Below are 16510 nucleotides of genomic sequence, written 5' to 3'. Positions count from 1 at the left end.
TACACTACCGTGCACATGGCTCATTGGCCCTGATCAGTGTTATCTTGTTCAGGTTGTCCGCATGCTCCACAGCAATTTGAGTTCATGTTTTTATTATGCATCATCTACCCACATGACCATTATGTTCATTTTGGTACTCTTCCTTGCTAGCTATCACCCTTGCTGTTTTCAAATCTGGTTGTTGAATTATTGAGCCAGATATAAGGTATATGTAAATGAACGTTTAAAAAACTGCATATGCTGGAAATTTGAAATAAAACAAATGCTCAGCAGCTCAGACGGCATCTGTGGAAGAAGAATCAAGATTAACATTCCAGTTTGAACATCTGCCATCAGGTGTGTGTGTGTAAAGGTGTTTTCTGTCCAAGCTTCCCTCTTCCTTTGATGCTGCAGAATAGGTGGTACTGGGTTGTGTCCAAAGTGGGCTATTGTGTGTCAGTTTGGGAAATCTTGAAGGCTTTAGTTCTGTCCCTCTAGAACTAATCCTAGTGTTTTGGTTCTTATCATCTGTATCACCAATTTTTAGTTACTTATGAATATGTGCTGCTAATCTTTCTGTTAGCACTTTTGCAAACTTATTGATATATTTTGTCATAATCCTTCTCTGAATTAACTACTTGCTTCAATTATTGCCATCCATTATTTCATGCTTGCCAACCAGTCAGCTGTTTCTTCCCCAAATGTTCTGAAAGCCTTGAGTTTATTGTGCTGAACTTCACTGAAGCCCTTTAAAATTAAAATATAGTACATCTCCTGCATTACGCAAACCTACCCTTCCTGTCACTTAAAAAATCAGTTTTGGTAAACTTGACCTTATGAAATTTGTACATTATTTCTGAGATTTTTCATTTATTAATATTTGAGCAACAGTTTCATTGCTATGACAGTCATTTAATGGATCAGTCATAAATTCCTGGATGTTCAATATCCATTTTTAAATGCAAAATTACTTTTGCTCGGGTAGTACATTGGCACTGTTCCTTCTTCCCATTAATTTTGATATATGTGTAAATAGTGTCACAATGATCTTTTCCCAAACTTTTGATGTGGAGGAAGTCCATCTGGATAGGGATTTATCTCCAATAAGTTTGAATGATTATAAATGTTCTGCTGAAAGGTCATTCACTTGAAATGTTGGCTCTGTTTCTTTCCCCACAGTTAAGTGGAAACGTTTGCCCAGCAAACCAGAACAATCATTTATGTTGCTTTCATGGTTGTACTTTGACAATGAACAAAAGCAATCCAATAAAATAACTCAAATAACTGTATGGTTAGTGTATACCATATTGAGATTATTGGATTATTTATTAGGAGATACTAAATTGGATTAGCTGCCTCCTCCTTGTACTCCAGCTAGTGGTTTCTCTGACTAAAACAACAGCTAGTTTTGCTCTAAAAGAGTCTGAATGGGATGGTGGGGGTTGAGAGCCACAGAGGGTTAAAGTCCCTTTTATGATGAAAGTGGACCTGTGGCCCAGCTGAGACATTGCTGGGAAAAAGTTGAGAGAGGGGAGAAATGGAATGATTAAGAACAGGGAAGCTTGTTGGAATTTATGTGGGATTAAAGGTGCAGTGAGAAGGTGGGAGCGCTATAAATGGTTTTCAAAATGCTGGAAGGGTATGCAAATATGTAAGAAAATAATTAGGAAAAAAAAAAAGCACCTGAAGCTTCACGTTGAAACTCTGCTGAACTGGATTGGTACAGTATCACCCAGGCATGAGATGGACTTGGGAGTATGCAAAATATGATTTGTGAATATTGTATTGAGATTATTGGAGATGAAGTTTTCAGGACTTCCGGTGGTAGATCTGTTCATTAGGAGAAACAGAAAAAAAGATTGAAAATCATTTAGGTGACAGGGACAATACCATTAGAAGTAAATATTAAATAGAAGAAAGTGAGTGTAGACATACATCTTAGGCAGTCCCTTGGAACTGAGGATGACTTCCACAGGTTTTGTAGGCCAATGAGGCCTTGTGGGAACTGCATGTTCTTAAGCAGAGGGGCAAGAAGTGCCAGATAGAACAGCAGAATCTGTAGTGAGTGAGGTGGTGCACACCTTCTCCAGTTTACACTGGGCTTCTGCATGCTCCCTGATGCATGGACTGTCCTGATGCTCCTTCCCATTTGGAGAAATATGAGCCAGGAATTCACAGGAATCAATGTGGGTGTTGCGTTTTCTCATGGAAGTTTTGAGAATATCCTTGAATCTTTTCCTCTGTCTGTCTTACAGTTTGTTTCTACAATGGACCTCGGTGTAGAATGTCTGTTTTGGGTGCCTGCTATCAGAAATGCAAATGAAGTTGCCCGTGTAACAGAGGTGATTGAGTGTAAATAGTGGTTCAGTGCTGGAGATGTTCACTGCAGGACACTGATGTTTGTTCTCTTAACTCTTCCAGTGAATTTGGATGAGTTTGCAGAGATCACATTGGTGGTATCTTTTAGTGCCTGCCGTAGGTAGAACAAGTCTGGTAGACCATGCCGTCCAATAGACCAAGTGTTTGTGCATTAGGTTTGAGGTCTTGATCTTCTTTGGCCGTTCCCACATTTAGCGAAAGGTCGTCCTGAAGTTCATCATCAACGTCTACCCTCGGTGAGAGGTGGTATGGGAAATGCTCCATTTTTTCCAGGAGCTTGCAGGGACAGATTGGACGTGGGTAGTTTTATATACAAAAATTAAATGTTTATTTTGTAAGCTGGTTGAGGTAGTTTATTTTAACTTGGGTTTAAAGGATATAATTATAAGTAAACTAAAGAGTTTTGGCTTCCTACGTCTGAAAGTGCAAAAACAAGTCGCTTGAGTTTCTTAAATGCTTGTTTTCTTTTCATGTTTAAAAGAAATAAGTACAGGTATTTCCAAAAATGCAAGCACTGAATTCCTTAGAGAAATTAACCATGAATAAAAGAATAGTTCTGAGAACGTGTCTGTTTTCCATATTGGATTGAAAATTCCTAAAAGTTATGCAATACAATTTTAATGATACTGAACATCAAAAGGAAAACAAACTTGAAATGCAAGTGTTCAAACATGTTCGGTATGATACTGAATTAATCATTACACAGCACAGTTAAATGCTGGTATGTCTAAATGAAATAGAAATGATAGGATTGCAAGTAAAAAAAAAAATTACAGAGAGCTTTAAAAGTTTCCCTTTTGGAAATTATACATTGAGTAATGATGGTGCTTTTGTAAAGCTGATATATTATTTTCCTAGGCAATGGGAGTCTACCTCTATGGTGAGTTGATGGTTAATGAAGATGCCAGACAGCAGCAACTAGCTCGCAGGTGCTTCACCACACTTAAAGAAGAGATGGATCCATCCTTGCAGAAAGTGGTGGCAGAAATGCTATTCTAGCCAAGTAAGAGCCAAAGAGGTAATTCCACGGTGGCATATTCTAGCAGTTTACCTTGACTCAATCCCTTATACTTAGGTGGCAGAAGTTATTCGATTAATGCCTTGTTTAGTAATACACATTGATAATTGAAGTTGGGGTGGTAGGAGTGAAAATAGGGAAACTGACTTCAGTACCTTACCTAAGTATTTTTGGGCCGCACACTCAAAAACTTCTTGATGGACAATGTTTCTTGATTCAGAATTTTCTGTTTTTATTTCTGAATCAGAGTAGTCATTACAAAGACAGGGCCATTCGGAGAGTGGAATGAAATCTTTACAGAAAGCAGAGTAGAAGGAGATTTAGTCCCTAGAATTGTAGGAGCCAGTGGGCTTATAATTGATATTGGTCATTAACCTATCTCTTGAGATGGAGATAAAGATGACCAAAAAAGGGGAAGATTCAGATATGGGCCTTGTGAAAGTGAGAGCTGTGTGGAAATTGGCAGCAAATGTAATGAGATAAAAACAAGTAATTTCTAGTTAATGTATAATTGTGAAAAATTCATGCAATTATTGAAGAAGGTGCAGCAGAGGTCCTAGTTTAAAAGCATGAGTCAGCAATTGAAGTGAGAGTTAAGTCTGTTGAAGCTGGAATCTTTGCCTAAGCAGTGACCTGAGTAAAATTCTTAATGATGAAATGGTAAATTCATGCAGAGAATGAAGGGGATTGCGTATGATTTTTTTCTTCAGATATTTATCCAGCTCTCTCAATTAGCTGATCAAGAAACTTTGACAGATGTTTGTTGTATCCTGGATATGGGATCCTGCAACCTGTTCTAGCGTATTCTCTTTTTTTTGTGGTTCTTTCCCATTTTACTCCTTATTCGTCTTATCCTCCTTGCCCTCCTCCTGCATCATTTCAATTTCAGCATCCACTTATCCCTTCTGCCATCACCCTTTTCACCCCAAGTCTTCCACCATCATTTCTTCTCTGCTCTGAGTTTGCTGCACTCTTTGGTTTTCCAGTGGTGAGCTTGTTAACAGGTAGTTTAGTGTTTTTTAGCTTTTCGCAATGTATTTGCCAGTTGTGCAGATACAATTGATACATTATAGGTGCAACAAGATCTTATTACCTGTTTCCCAGTTTCACTCTGAAAAATCATTGAAGGGGAGTTTGGAGGTTCAGTATTGAAGCTCTCATGTAAGCGTGGAAAGTTCTGGCATAGTCTGGAGACACCATATTTTGAGTAGGGTGCCAGAGATGGGTGGGGGTATTTGCAGGAGGGAGAAAATATGCAGAATAAGATCGGTAAATGTTCAAGTGCTATTTTGAACAAGGTTCATAGTTTCCACTTTATTGCCATAACTTTGTGATGAAATCTTGGTTTACTTGTGGTGAAGTTTTGGCTGTGGAGGGGAAGTTGATTGACTGAAATTAATGGTCAGCTTTGAAGTGAGGACATTTTTGGCAGAGCTGAAAGAACTAAGAATGGACCTTAAACAAAAGATGAAGCATTTAAATATGCACACATGCAAGCAAGTGCAGCAGAAGTGATATTACTGTAAATTGTGAGGTAATAGGTAGAATAATGAAAAAAAAGAGCATGTATTAGACTCAGGACATGTCTGAGTAACACAGAGACGAAGCAGAGGCAGGAAGAAAGAGATTTAACAAAAAACTGGCAAAACAGCTAGCTTGACCATGCAAGAGCTTGGATGAAGGAAAAACACCTATATTTTCTTCACAAATGCTGGTTGGCTCACTGACTGTCCCCATAGTTTTAGATTAATTTCAGATTTCTACCTTAATATTTTTTTTAAAGTAATTACTTACTTAGTGTGAAATATTCTGATGCAATATTCTTCACAGATTTCGTAATAGTTTTTGAAATATTTTGTACTGGAGCATTATTGTTAAGAAGGTAAAAGATCAACTGCTCTCTGAATGCCACAAAAATCCGGGAAATATGAAGCAGTGACAATGAATAACTTGCTTTCTATTTTCTGAATACTTAAGTGGTCCTCCCTTGATGGAGCTTAAATTCTGAGCTCAGCAGAGACAGATATAACATTTTCTTTGACTATTTCATGCTGTCCTAATACATTGCATTTCCCAAAGTGTACTCAGTTATTTAGTTTGCTTTTGGATTCCTTTAAGTTTTTACCCTGCTTATCAACTAAGGAGACCCCCTTCATTTTTTTTAATACAACCTTGATTTTAAATTTCAGTTGTATATGCAATTGGAAGTTGTTTTTTTTTAGGAAGATCAATAGGTTACTGTCTGAAAAGTAATCCGATAAGTGCTTTATTGAGGTTTATAATTGCTCACTATGACTTAAATATTTGGTTAAGAAGTGATAAATAACTTACTACTTCATTAGTGTGGTTGATGAATTCTATCATGTGAACTTTCTCCTGGAGCAGGATTAGTCTCTGAAAAGAGAGATCCCTGCATAATACTATGGATTTTTACTTGGTATGGAAAGGGGCTGAATTTTTTTTCCAGTGAGTATAAATTCAAGACGCTGAAGGTTATTTTATCTTCTAGCATGTTTGTGAATATGATAAATAGAACACTTGTATTCCTGTCAGGTTTATCAGGTAAAAAAACTGGTGACGAAAGACAGGCGTCCTCACAGAATCACACTTTACAGACAGTATGGTAGATTCTTGTATCACAATGCTGGGTGTGTTCTTATCCACTAACAGTAGAGATGCATCAGAGGCGGCAAACTGTGGTGCATAGGAGTACCTGGAGTCCTCACCTTTAACTCCAGGCTCCGTGAAATGTCATGGCATCAGATGCAACATGTGCAAGGGAACTCCTCCTGATTGTTTGCTCTTCTTTAAGAATTCAAAACCTCTCGGAAGTTTAAAGCAAATGGAATAAAGTAAATGTTTATATTTAAAATGTTAACATTTTATTCAAATGTATATATGGCAAGCATTTGTTCAATTTGATCTGGTTACCGTTCGCAGGAGAGAAACAGTATATGTTATTAAAAGGAATACAGAGCAAAGTAGCTAATCACAGCCCCTTGAGCCTGTTTCAAGAACCACCATAGATAACCTGAAGCTATTCTCCCTTTACCTTTCATAGTTCCATATCTATAATTGCCCTTGCTTTTCAAAAAGAAAACTATTGGTATCAGTCTTGAGAATTTTAGCTGAGCCAGCAACCACAGCTATCAGGAGTAATAACTAAATTTCTGTTGAGAGAAGAAACATATTCGTACTTAGCCAATTACACTAAACACATGATGTAGTTATTGGTGCAAATTGTACACTGCAATGAAAATTCAACTCCATTGCTATTGTTATGGACTAGGTTACCATTGGTGAATGTCCCTTTAAGATAGAGCATAGTGGTGTGTGTGTGTGTGTTGGCGTGGTTACGTCAACAGAAGATAAAGGACGTAATGACATTTTTGAAGTAGTCAGTTGGAATCAGTCAGAGGAGAGAGAGAGAGACACCAGCCCGCTAGTTTCTCTATCGATGGATGAGAAACAATAACTGTGCCTGTCACTACAATCCACGTATGGATTTTTGGAATAATCCAGTGGAGTTCACTTTGTCGTTAACCTGTAGAGGGAAACAGGTATTTGTGTGGACGGCCATGTCTCGGATGCTTTTCGGGGTGGCAGATACTTCGGAACAAAGCAGTGGAGTTCACTTTGTTGTTGACCTGTAGAAGGAAACAGGTATTTGTGTGGATGGCCACGATTCGAGAGCCTTTCGGGGTGAGGCAGAAGTGGTGGAGTGGTCACTGCTGAGTAAACACTGAGGTGTCGTATGGGTTCCATAGTGGAACATTTGGATTTCGTAATTACTCTCTATTTTCTCGCTACGTTTTGTCTTCAGTCAATGGTGGTTGTTGAAGAAGCCTTTGATCATGTTTCACCTTAAGGCTTGCTGAACTGAACTTTAAGAACCATTCCTGGACTTGGAGTTTGCCACACACACACACACACACACTGAGTTTAGTTTTTGGGGTTAATGTTTAAGATTTAACATTTTTACTTCTAACATTCTAACATTTTTACTTTTATTTTTTCTTATTATCATAAGTAGTTACTAATAAAGTAGTTTTAAACACTTATACATGACTCGGAGTGTTTCTTTTGTTCCTGGTTCGTAACACTATCAATGGATCCAAACTTCAGAAAGTGAGTATAGTGTGGTCACTTGTTTACGTGTGTTTAGCATATGCAGTTGAGGACCAATTTCTATCCAATTGTGTGTTTGGGAACAAGCTAATGAGAAAAGAGCAGATTGGAAATTTCACTTTCACATGTGACTAATGTGAAGAGTCATTCTTCACAGTTCAGCAGTCATCTGCCCTGCAAACTGATGAACCTAACAACCATTTCTAATTATCAAGAAGTGTTTAATCTTTGGACATCTAACCATGGTCACTGCTTGTGCTAGAGCAGAAAGTCAGGAGTATAATCTCTTGTGTTCACTTTTCCCAAGTTTTTTTATATTTATTCCTTACCAGGATCTGGGCGTCAGTGTCATGGTTATTATTTATTGCTCATACCTAATTGCCCTTGAGAAGGTGAAGGGTTGCAACCTTTTTGAACTACTGCAGTCCTTCTGGTGGAGGTGCTCCCATAGTTACAAGATTGAGGCTTAGCAACAATTAAGGGACAGGGGTATATTTTCAAGTATGGTGTGGGAACATGCAAGCAGTAATGTCTCCATAGGTCTGTATTCCTTATCCTCATGCTGGTAGGAGTTGAAGGTTTATGAGCCTAGGTGAATAACTGCTGTACATTTTCTAGATGGTTCACACTGTAGCCACCGTTCGTCAGTGGTGGAGGGAATAAATGTCTCGTGTGATGAATGGGACACCTTGTAGATACTTCTCATCTTTCCTTATGACAAAGAAGGAGGCCCTTTGGTTCATTGAGTCCATGCTGGCTCCCAAAGCACTGTAACCCATTCTACCACAACTACCCATTAACACCCCCTATCTGCAATTCTCCAACTAGCCATCTACATCAGGACCAGTAAACCTAACAACCAGCATGTCTTTGAGAAGTAGGAGGAAACTCATGCAGTCACAGGGAGACTTGCAAACTCCAGACAGATGGAACTGGAGGTCAGATCTAGCTCTCGTTTGCTGGAGCTGTGAGACCACAGAGTTACCTGCGGCGCCACTGTGCCGCTCTGGTAGATGGTGGAAAGGCTGCTGGTGATGGTACATAATGACAAACTGGATGCCCAGTTTTGAGCTGCCAGAGTTTATTCCACTTAACAATTTTTTTTAAAGTATTAGTTCAGATATACTGATTCATCAGCTGAGAGACAACAGGAGGTGGTAATCAGAAGTTTCCTTGCACATGTTGGATCTGATACCATGAGATCTCATGGGGTCTGGAGTCAAAGGTGAGGAACTCCCAGTGTTCCCTTATACCACAGTATTGCCATCTCTGGTAGGTCATTGTTAGTGCACAGAACGTACCCTGGATTGTGATGCATGAAACTGCCATGCTGTCTGTAAAGTACGACTCTGTGAGGATGCCTGTTGCTTGACTAGACCATGGGATAGTTTCTCCAAATTTAGTCACCAGTCCTCAGATGCTTGAGGGAGTTTCTGCTCGTGGGCTGGCCTAGGAGCCACCTTGCATGACTGGATTCAGTGAAGAGATGGGTGGGAAGGCCACTAGCAGTTTTATTCTTTCTCTTGTTTAAATATAATGCTAATGGTATGACTGAATAGGTTGGAGGTTATGTCAGAGGTATTTAAGGGTCAACCACATCGGTGAAATGACTAAATAATACTTGGAAATCTTCAATGTAGTACCATGTGGCCTGTACTCAATAATTTAAAACTCGTGCATCTTTTTGTAATTGAAAATTTTTGGAAAATGCTTCCTCAAAATCAATTGCAGTTAATAGAAGAAGGTATCTCAGGTCATTGTAAAGCATGCTATGTACAATTAATTAATTCAATTCAATTCATTTAATTCTATTGAGCTGAACTTGATGCAGAAAAGTCCTACAAACTATGATGATCAGATAATATGTGCTTGGCACTGTGAGAATGCACTGAGTGATATTCTTGAATCTTGTATATCTACCTGAGTAGAAGGATCCTTATTCCGACATTTCAACTCATTTGCAGAGTGGCACTGTCTAACAGTTCAGTCCTCCTTCATTACTGTATTGAACTGTTAGCCTAGATTTTTTAAAAATCTTTCTAACTTGGAAGCAATTGGTGTCAACTGAACTAAGCAGACTGTACATTCACTTGGTAGCAAGCTGAAAGCAGTCCGCCATGGAATCGGAAAGAAGGAAACATCCAGATTGAAGGGGGCACAAACACAAGTCCAGGAAATTCACAAAGTAGTTAGGAGAAGACTGTGACGAATATGAACCATGGAAGCCTACTCCTTGTTAGAGTGCAAAGGCAGTGGCTTCATCAGGCTTATGAGCAGTCAGCATGTGATAAGTTTGACAAGGGCCACCTAAACATGTCTTAATGACAAGTGACTGGAAACACAGTAACAGGGCAGAGATTTAGTTATTGGTCTGTGTCCAATCCAATATCAGGATGTCACCTTCAAATAATTAGCCATCATCTTTGTTAAACGCTGTCAAGTGTGCTAATGGCCTGATTAATTTGTCACAAATCGCTTGTAATTACATTGTTTTATCTAATTATGATTAAAGAAGTCCTTAAAAATTTAGTCATAGTGGCTAGCTGTCAGTCCTCCAAATATTAATGTGGAAGAGATAATGTGACAGCATTTTAAATAAAACATTGTGACAGCCAAATCTCCTTGAAACCATCTGTTTATTTTCCTGCACATTGTACAGGCTGGAAGTAAAATATTCTTCCCCAGTGATGTGCATTAACTTGGTATCCTCTCTGTGACAATATGCCATGCTTATTTTGTGTAATGTACTCAAACAGCCTAAAATCATTTAATGCATTGTAGGTGAAGCCTATTGCATCCCTACATGAGAATATATTCATTTTAAGAGTCTGGGCTAGATTCAAATTCCAGAGATGAATGCAGCATGTAAGAACATACTGTGTTACCCAGCCCTACAGTCCCCTAATTATTAATTTGGGTTGGTAAAGCAGGCTGAAACAAGTGTTGGTATGTAAAACTTGAGCCCTTAGCAATTTTTTTAAAGAATGAGTTCAAATGTACAACTTTTATCCCTTTATTCAAGGAAAGGGAGAAAAGCATTAAAATTCAGCTATGAACTTGGATATACCTTTTGGGCAAGTTAACAAGTACCCAGATGTAGCAGGTAACCCATTGTGATTTTCAATGCTGAGTGATCCTGTACTTTTGATCTTCAAAGATTAGTCTAAATTCCTGTTAAGTGAATTCAATCTTTTAATATCTGTTCTTAATGCTTTCAAGCAGGTCCATGCAGAATTGATAAATGATGTTGGCCCAGGACACTTAGCACTGCAAACTTATCTAGAAGGCAGCTACCACTGTGAGAACCACTTCTATTGCAAGCCTTTGCAACTGTCAGTGTGAGAAGATTTTCCATTATTTTCCCTCTCATTGCATGTATTTGAAGACTTTGTTTTTGGACCAATATATATTGTATTTTTAGACCTTTGAAATTAACTTAAAATGCAAATTATTTTCATTCATTATTTTGAAATGTCCAGATATGCATTTAATGTTCCTTATCAATTTTAGTGATACATTGTGCAGGATGGACAGTATTTAAGTATCACCACATTAATTATAACCCAGGACCAAACCACTGGTGAAAGCGCAAAGCTCAACTATTTTCAATTGTTTACTAGTCTTGTATACCTTATTGAATGTATAAGATTTTTAATATAGCTTACCTAATTTGTTCACTGTAATGAAAATATTTAATTCTACAAACTTTACAACATAGTATGATTTACTTTGGATCCAAATGAAATACATAACGAGTGTCTCCATTCTATCTGATTTGATAAACAGCTTAATTTAAACATTTTGAAATTACACATCAGAATTAAAATGTGTCCTCTGTTGCATTCACCAAATGCATGATATTAGAGCAATGCATATTATAATCTGCTTTTCAGATTTGGCTCCTTTGACTTCAGCCTTTTTTCTTGAGGGCATAAAGGAATTGTCGGACAAGCAATGTGGTGGTCAGCGACTAAATTACTGCAATATAATACTACAAATTAGGACATGCAGAGGGTCCCCCAAGGAGGGGAGGCTCTCATTTTGTTTACAGTAACAAAATTTCCACACTCACAATAGTCTCACCATTTTTCTTTCTGATATTTAAACTTGCTGTTCAATATATTGCCTTAGAATGCTAAAGAATTCTAAGGTTAACTGTTTCTGTGACAACTAAGTTATTACAGCAGAGAATGGGGCAAACAGACAAGGGGGAAATGGTTAGCAGAAGAGGCAAGTATTTTTAATTTTATTTGTGTGCATATTTTAGATGTAAAGGTTTAATATTGTGATATAAAACCATTCCTGATACCAATACCTGTGTATTTCAACATTATTGTGTTTGAGATGTCGAGAGTAGCTTTAATTCCCGAAGTTCTGGCATCATGTTACTACATGCTTACATGCCATTCATATATACCATAGTGTTGGTATGTAGTAGTTTGCTTCAGGCAAATATTAAAGCTGTGTATGGGAATCAGGGCCTGACATGCTTCTGAAGCAGTGGTGGTCTACTTTACTCCAATGCTAGATTGCATCTGCATTCCAGATTTACAGTGCAGTTTCCTCTTTGAAGTAATGCCACATTTTAGAGGATAAATGTTGCTTGTGTTTTGTTATACAGTTATTGCCATTTTGAATTACTGTGACTTTATAACATTTTGATATAAAAACAAAAGAGCAGTGAGAAGGGCAATATGTTGAAGCAGCAAGTCAAAAACAAAAGTGGTTTTATTATTCCTTAGGCTTGAGGTCATGGGAGAGTGAATTGTTTGCTTCAATCTGTCATGGCTATGTGGCTTTAATTTACTCAGTATTGATGGACCCATAATTAACAGTCAGCCAAATTATACATGTCATTGAGTACATGTTATTGAGAAGTATTGACACTATGATGTCCTCAATGTCTGAAACTGCACCATCAGCCCAAGCTGAAGCCAGCTTTGCACATTTACTTGGAACTCCGGGGACTCGGTAACTATGGGATCATGGATGAATAGCAAGATTGAGCAAAATCTGCACCAGTACTGCTGTCAAACTAACTAATCTACGTACAGTAAAACTCCAACAACCTGCTCTCCGTCAATTTGGAAATCCCAGTGGTTTGGCATCTGACTCACCAGGTGATGTTTCCTGTGCTCCCTTTCCGTTCACTGTGACCTCTGCTCCCACCTTCCCTCACCACCCACCAGAACCCCAGCTCCCACAGTCCTCTCCCACTCACCAGGACTTTGGTTCCCATGTTTTCTTTCTTTTCACTGAAGAATGATAGCCTGGTTGCCACAGTCTAATTAAACTTAACTGGTTAGTTCATTCTAATAATGTGCAACATCAAAATAAAAGTGAACTAAATGTGTGTTGGGGCATTAAAATGATCAACATGCAATGGTTTGGAAAATCTGCCAGTCCGGCACCATCAAAGTCCAAGGTGTGCTGAATTATGTGGGGCTTTACTGAATCTTTCCCACCTTGTTATTTTTATGTGGAAATTGTACGTCACTGACACTAACAAAGCATAGCAATGTCTAAAATGTCACATAATAGGAGATGCAGGTTTGATCTTCCCACTGTGCTAAGTTTCTAATTCCAGTTGTGCAGTGAGCAAGAAAGTCTGGAAATGAGTTGTTGCATGGCTGCTCTTGCACATCTTCTAGTGATGGGGGCCACAGTTGCAGAGGCCTTGGAATGAGGTGAATCAGCTGATTTTGTTTTCCACTGTTGATATGTGAACTCTGATCCCGTAAAGTAATAGAAATAAAACTTCAGAGTAGAGGTTGTGGTCTAAGCAACCAGTAATCTGATAGACTGTTGTAAATGTTCTTCATCATTCATTTGTCACACTCGTTGGGTTTCAAACGTTAGCACACAGGTAATGTTTTAAAATGCATTATAAATATAGTTGGATGTGCCCATTGATGTTACTGGCAATAAGTTGTATAATTGACAGGTACACAATGCTATCTAAAATATATTCCAGTTATGTTGGTGCGGTATTTAAATATGACTGATAATATCAAGCCAAAAGCACCAATTGCTCTGTTCAAGTGAGACCTGAGGCCACTCTGAATTTAACTGATGTAATGTAGGGAGTTTTCTCAGTTTGACTTTTTTTAAATTAATTCAAGGGATGTTGGCATTGCTGGCAAAGTCATTCCCTAATTGCCATTCAGATGGTGGTGAGCCAAACTCTTCAATGGTCACTGTGCTGTTGACTAGGAAACTGCACTATATGGACCCACTGATAATCATGGAATAGCAAAATATTTCCAAGTCATGATATTGTGCGATTTGAAGAGGACCCTGTGTGTGGTGTCATTTTGTTCAGTTATTAATGAGGTTGGGAAATTTGTTCACTCAAAAGGTTGTGATCTTATTGAATGGTGATGCAGAGTTGAAAGCCAAATGGCCTACTTCCACTAATGTTCTTGCGATACACATTCAAGATGCCTGGCAAAAGAACTAGAAAGGAATTGGTATTGAATCTACTTCTGTCAGGCTTTAAGGGAGTGAACACCAGATCAGATCAACCAACTGCTTTTCTTAAACTAATTCTCTTTATTTTCCCCTGGTTTTCCTCTGCTAAATTAGATTAAATCTGTATCTGGCATGTCTAAAGGAAATGGTGCCTATTTTCTCCATATAATTGAAGTCTATCATCCCTGGTGTCTTTCTTGCTGCTCCCTGTCTTTCTCCAAGGTCATAATATCCTTACTAAAATGTGCTATCCATGATTTTAAACAATATCCATCTTAAGCCTGATGTATGATTAGTAAAGTTTTAGCATTTTTCCTATTGTTCTCCTATGTCTTGCTTTATAAAATTAAGACCCGTGACTCAGAATCAGAGTGAGGTTTATTATTACTGACATGTTGTGAAATTTGTTGTTTTGCGGCGGCAGTGCAGTGCAAGACATAAAAATTAGTATAAGTTACAAGAATGAATAAATTGTCCAAAAGAGGAATAACGAGCTGGTGTTCATGGACCGTTCAGAAATCTGATAGTGGAGGGGAAGAAGCTGTTCCTGAAACATTGTCTGGTAGTATGGTGTATTTGTTCAAATACTCTTCTGAACTTGTCATTTCATCTTTTGTCTTGTGAAGTTTGCTTTTCTGTCTAATGATATGTAACTCCGTTTTGCTTTCCTTTGCACTGAATGTCACCGGTTTCCTGGCACAAATTAAAATGTTTTACCTCAAGATTATGATTTCATTTAAATTGAAGTCTAGTATTCAAAACTTCTTGTTGCCATAACAGTTGAGATTCTTAAATCAGATTATTATCAGGAAGCTCACAATGTATTGACAGCATATTTATTTAAAATGAATTCTCCTGGTAAAGAATTGTTTTTAATTCTACATTTTTTGGAAGCTATTTATTAAATTTTTGTGGTAATTAAGTCATACTTTTGCATTGTTACATTTTCTTTGATATTAAATGGTACAATTTAGACAATAATATGAAACTTTATAACATGAAACTTTTTGGAAAGCTGTTCCTTGGATTGCAGTAAAATCAAGTTCAAACATTATCTTAAAATGCCCTTTTAAGATGATGACTTTTGCATGGATTGCTAATACTCCAATTTGGACGAAATCATATTTAGTAATTCATTTGTTTCATTGTCTGATGTAGTTGGCTGTTGGTATCCACTGCTGACTCTGACTTCAAATTATATATATATATGGAAGTGAATTATCTGATTATTTTTTGGGTAATATGTTTTTGGAGCAGAAAATGTGAGAGTTGTAATTCTACTTATTTTGAAAACGTTTGTACTTCAAATTTCTGCCTTGTATTTTAATATTAAATTTAAGACTTATTTTCTCTTTGAGTTAAATAGTAATTTTAATAATAAATGTACTTATTCATGCATTATTTTTATCTATGATGCTATCTTCAGCTGAATGTTATTAACTTGAAGTATTTTGTTTATATATATCTCTTCCCTGATTTAAATACAATTGAATTGCAGATTCATTTCCTATGTATCATTTCCTATCCCATGATGGCTAAATATAATTTAGTTTTGATGAAAATGAACAAGTAATGATCTTGTAGATTAAATTGATTTTGGAGTATTATTTTATGTACAGATATTGATATCTGCTAATTTGTGAATAATTAGATAAATTCTCTTTTTAAAACCAATTATATGGCAATAATGCAGTTGATATATATGCATGTGGACATGTAGGAAGCATACAAGCAGCACAATAAATGTACTAAGAGTTGTTTTGATTTGATATTTGAATTGCAAGGTTTCCAAAAACCATAACGTTTCCTACTGTCGGCTGTTGGTGCATTATATATCAAGGGTGGGTGGAGGAAGGAACGGTCTGCAACTCTTCTTTCATGTTGTGGCTGAGTGGGTTCCTGGCATTCTGATTTGTGTCATGAGATTTAAAAAAAATCACATTGCCAGGGATTACCACGTAGTCACTGCCTTTACAACTGTTGTGGAAGCCACAGTAAATGTATGATATGAGTTTAAAAACTGATAAGGCCTAAGGGTGCTTGCTTGCAACAAAGGAAGAAATACACCTTCAATGAAATGTCACCCATGGATTAATTCATCCATCAAGCACGATCTTTCTGGCAAGGTGCAGAGCTTAGCTGATTGGTGAACAGTGATCTGTTTTGCTTTGTTCACAGTGGCTAAGTTCTGCACCTGAAGAGAAGGAATAATGACCAAGTCTGTGCAAAATTGTGGAATACTTCATTGAGGTTTGCAGTGAAATAAGTCGAGCAGTCTGACATAATTTTTTTAGCATAACAATTTGTGTGGATTTAGTAATAAAACACTGCCAAATTTTCTCTCCTTCAACCCTCCCTCCAATCCCACCACCACCCCCCCCCCCTCACCACCCATCATCTCTTCCTGAAAAGTGTGCTCACCAACCTTGATAATGACCACATGGTGATTCCTCGCTTGAATGGTGCTCTTACGTCCAGGGTCAATGATTTTAAATCCTCCCACAAGTATGCCTACAGCCACTGAATAATGATCAG

General features: G+C 37.6%; 1 protein-coding gene across 7 annotated transcripts in view; it reads left to right on the top strand.

The window, feature by feature from the left end:
* The window catches only part of aopep (aminopeptidase O (putative)), a 175007-nt gene extending 159455 nt beyond the window's left edge, over nt 1-15552 (top strand). For 3 of the 7 annotated variants that reach the window (XM_052020423.1, XM_052020422.1, XM_052020418.1), the window contains 2 exons: nt 3217-3376; nt 10727-15552. In XM_052020423.1, coding sequence (XP_051876383.1) covers nt 3217-3357 — 141 coding nt within the window. In that variant the 3' untranslated portion in view covers nt 3358-3376; nt 10727-15552. Of the gene's footprint in view, nt 1-3216; nt 3377-10526; nt 10608-10723 lie in introns of all 7 variants that reach the window. The other 4 variants (XR_007956689.1, XM_052020421.1, XM_052020420.1 and 1 more) reach the window with 4 other exon arrangements.
* Nucleotides 15553-16510: the final 958 nt, after the last annotated feature.

This window comes from Pristis pectinata, chromosome 7 (genome assembly GCF_009764475.1).
Source record: "Pristis pectinata isolate sPriPec2 chromosome 7, sPriPec2.1.pri, whole genome shotgun sequence".
Lineage (NCBI taxonomy): Eukaryota > Metazoa > Chordata > Chondrichthyes > Rhinopristiformes > Pristidae > Pristis > Pristis pectinata.
The sequence above is the reverse complement of the archived record's forward strand: the minus strand, read 5'-3'. Positions and strand labels throughout refer to the sequence as shown.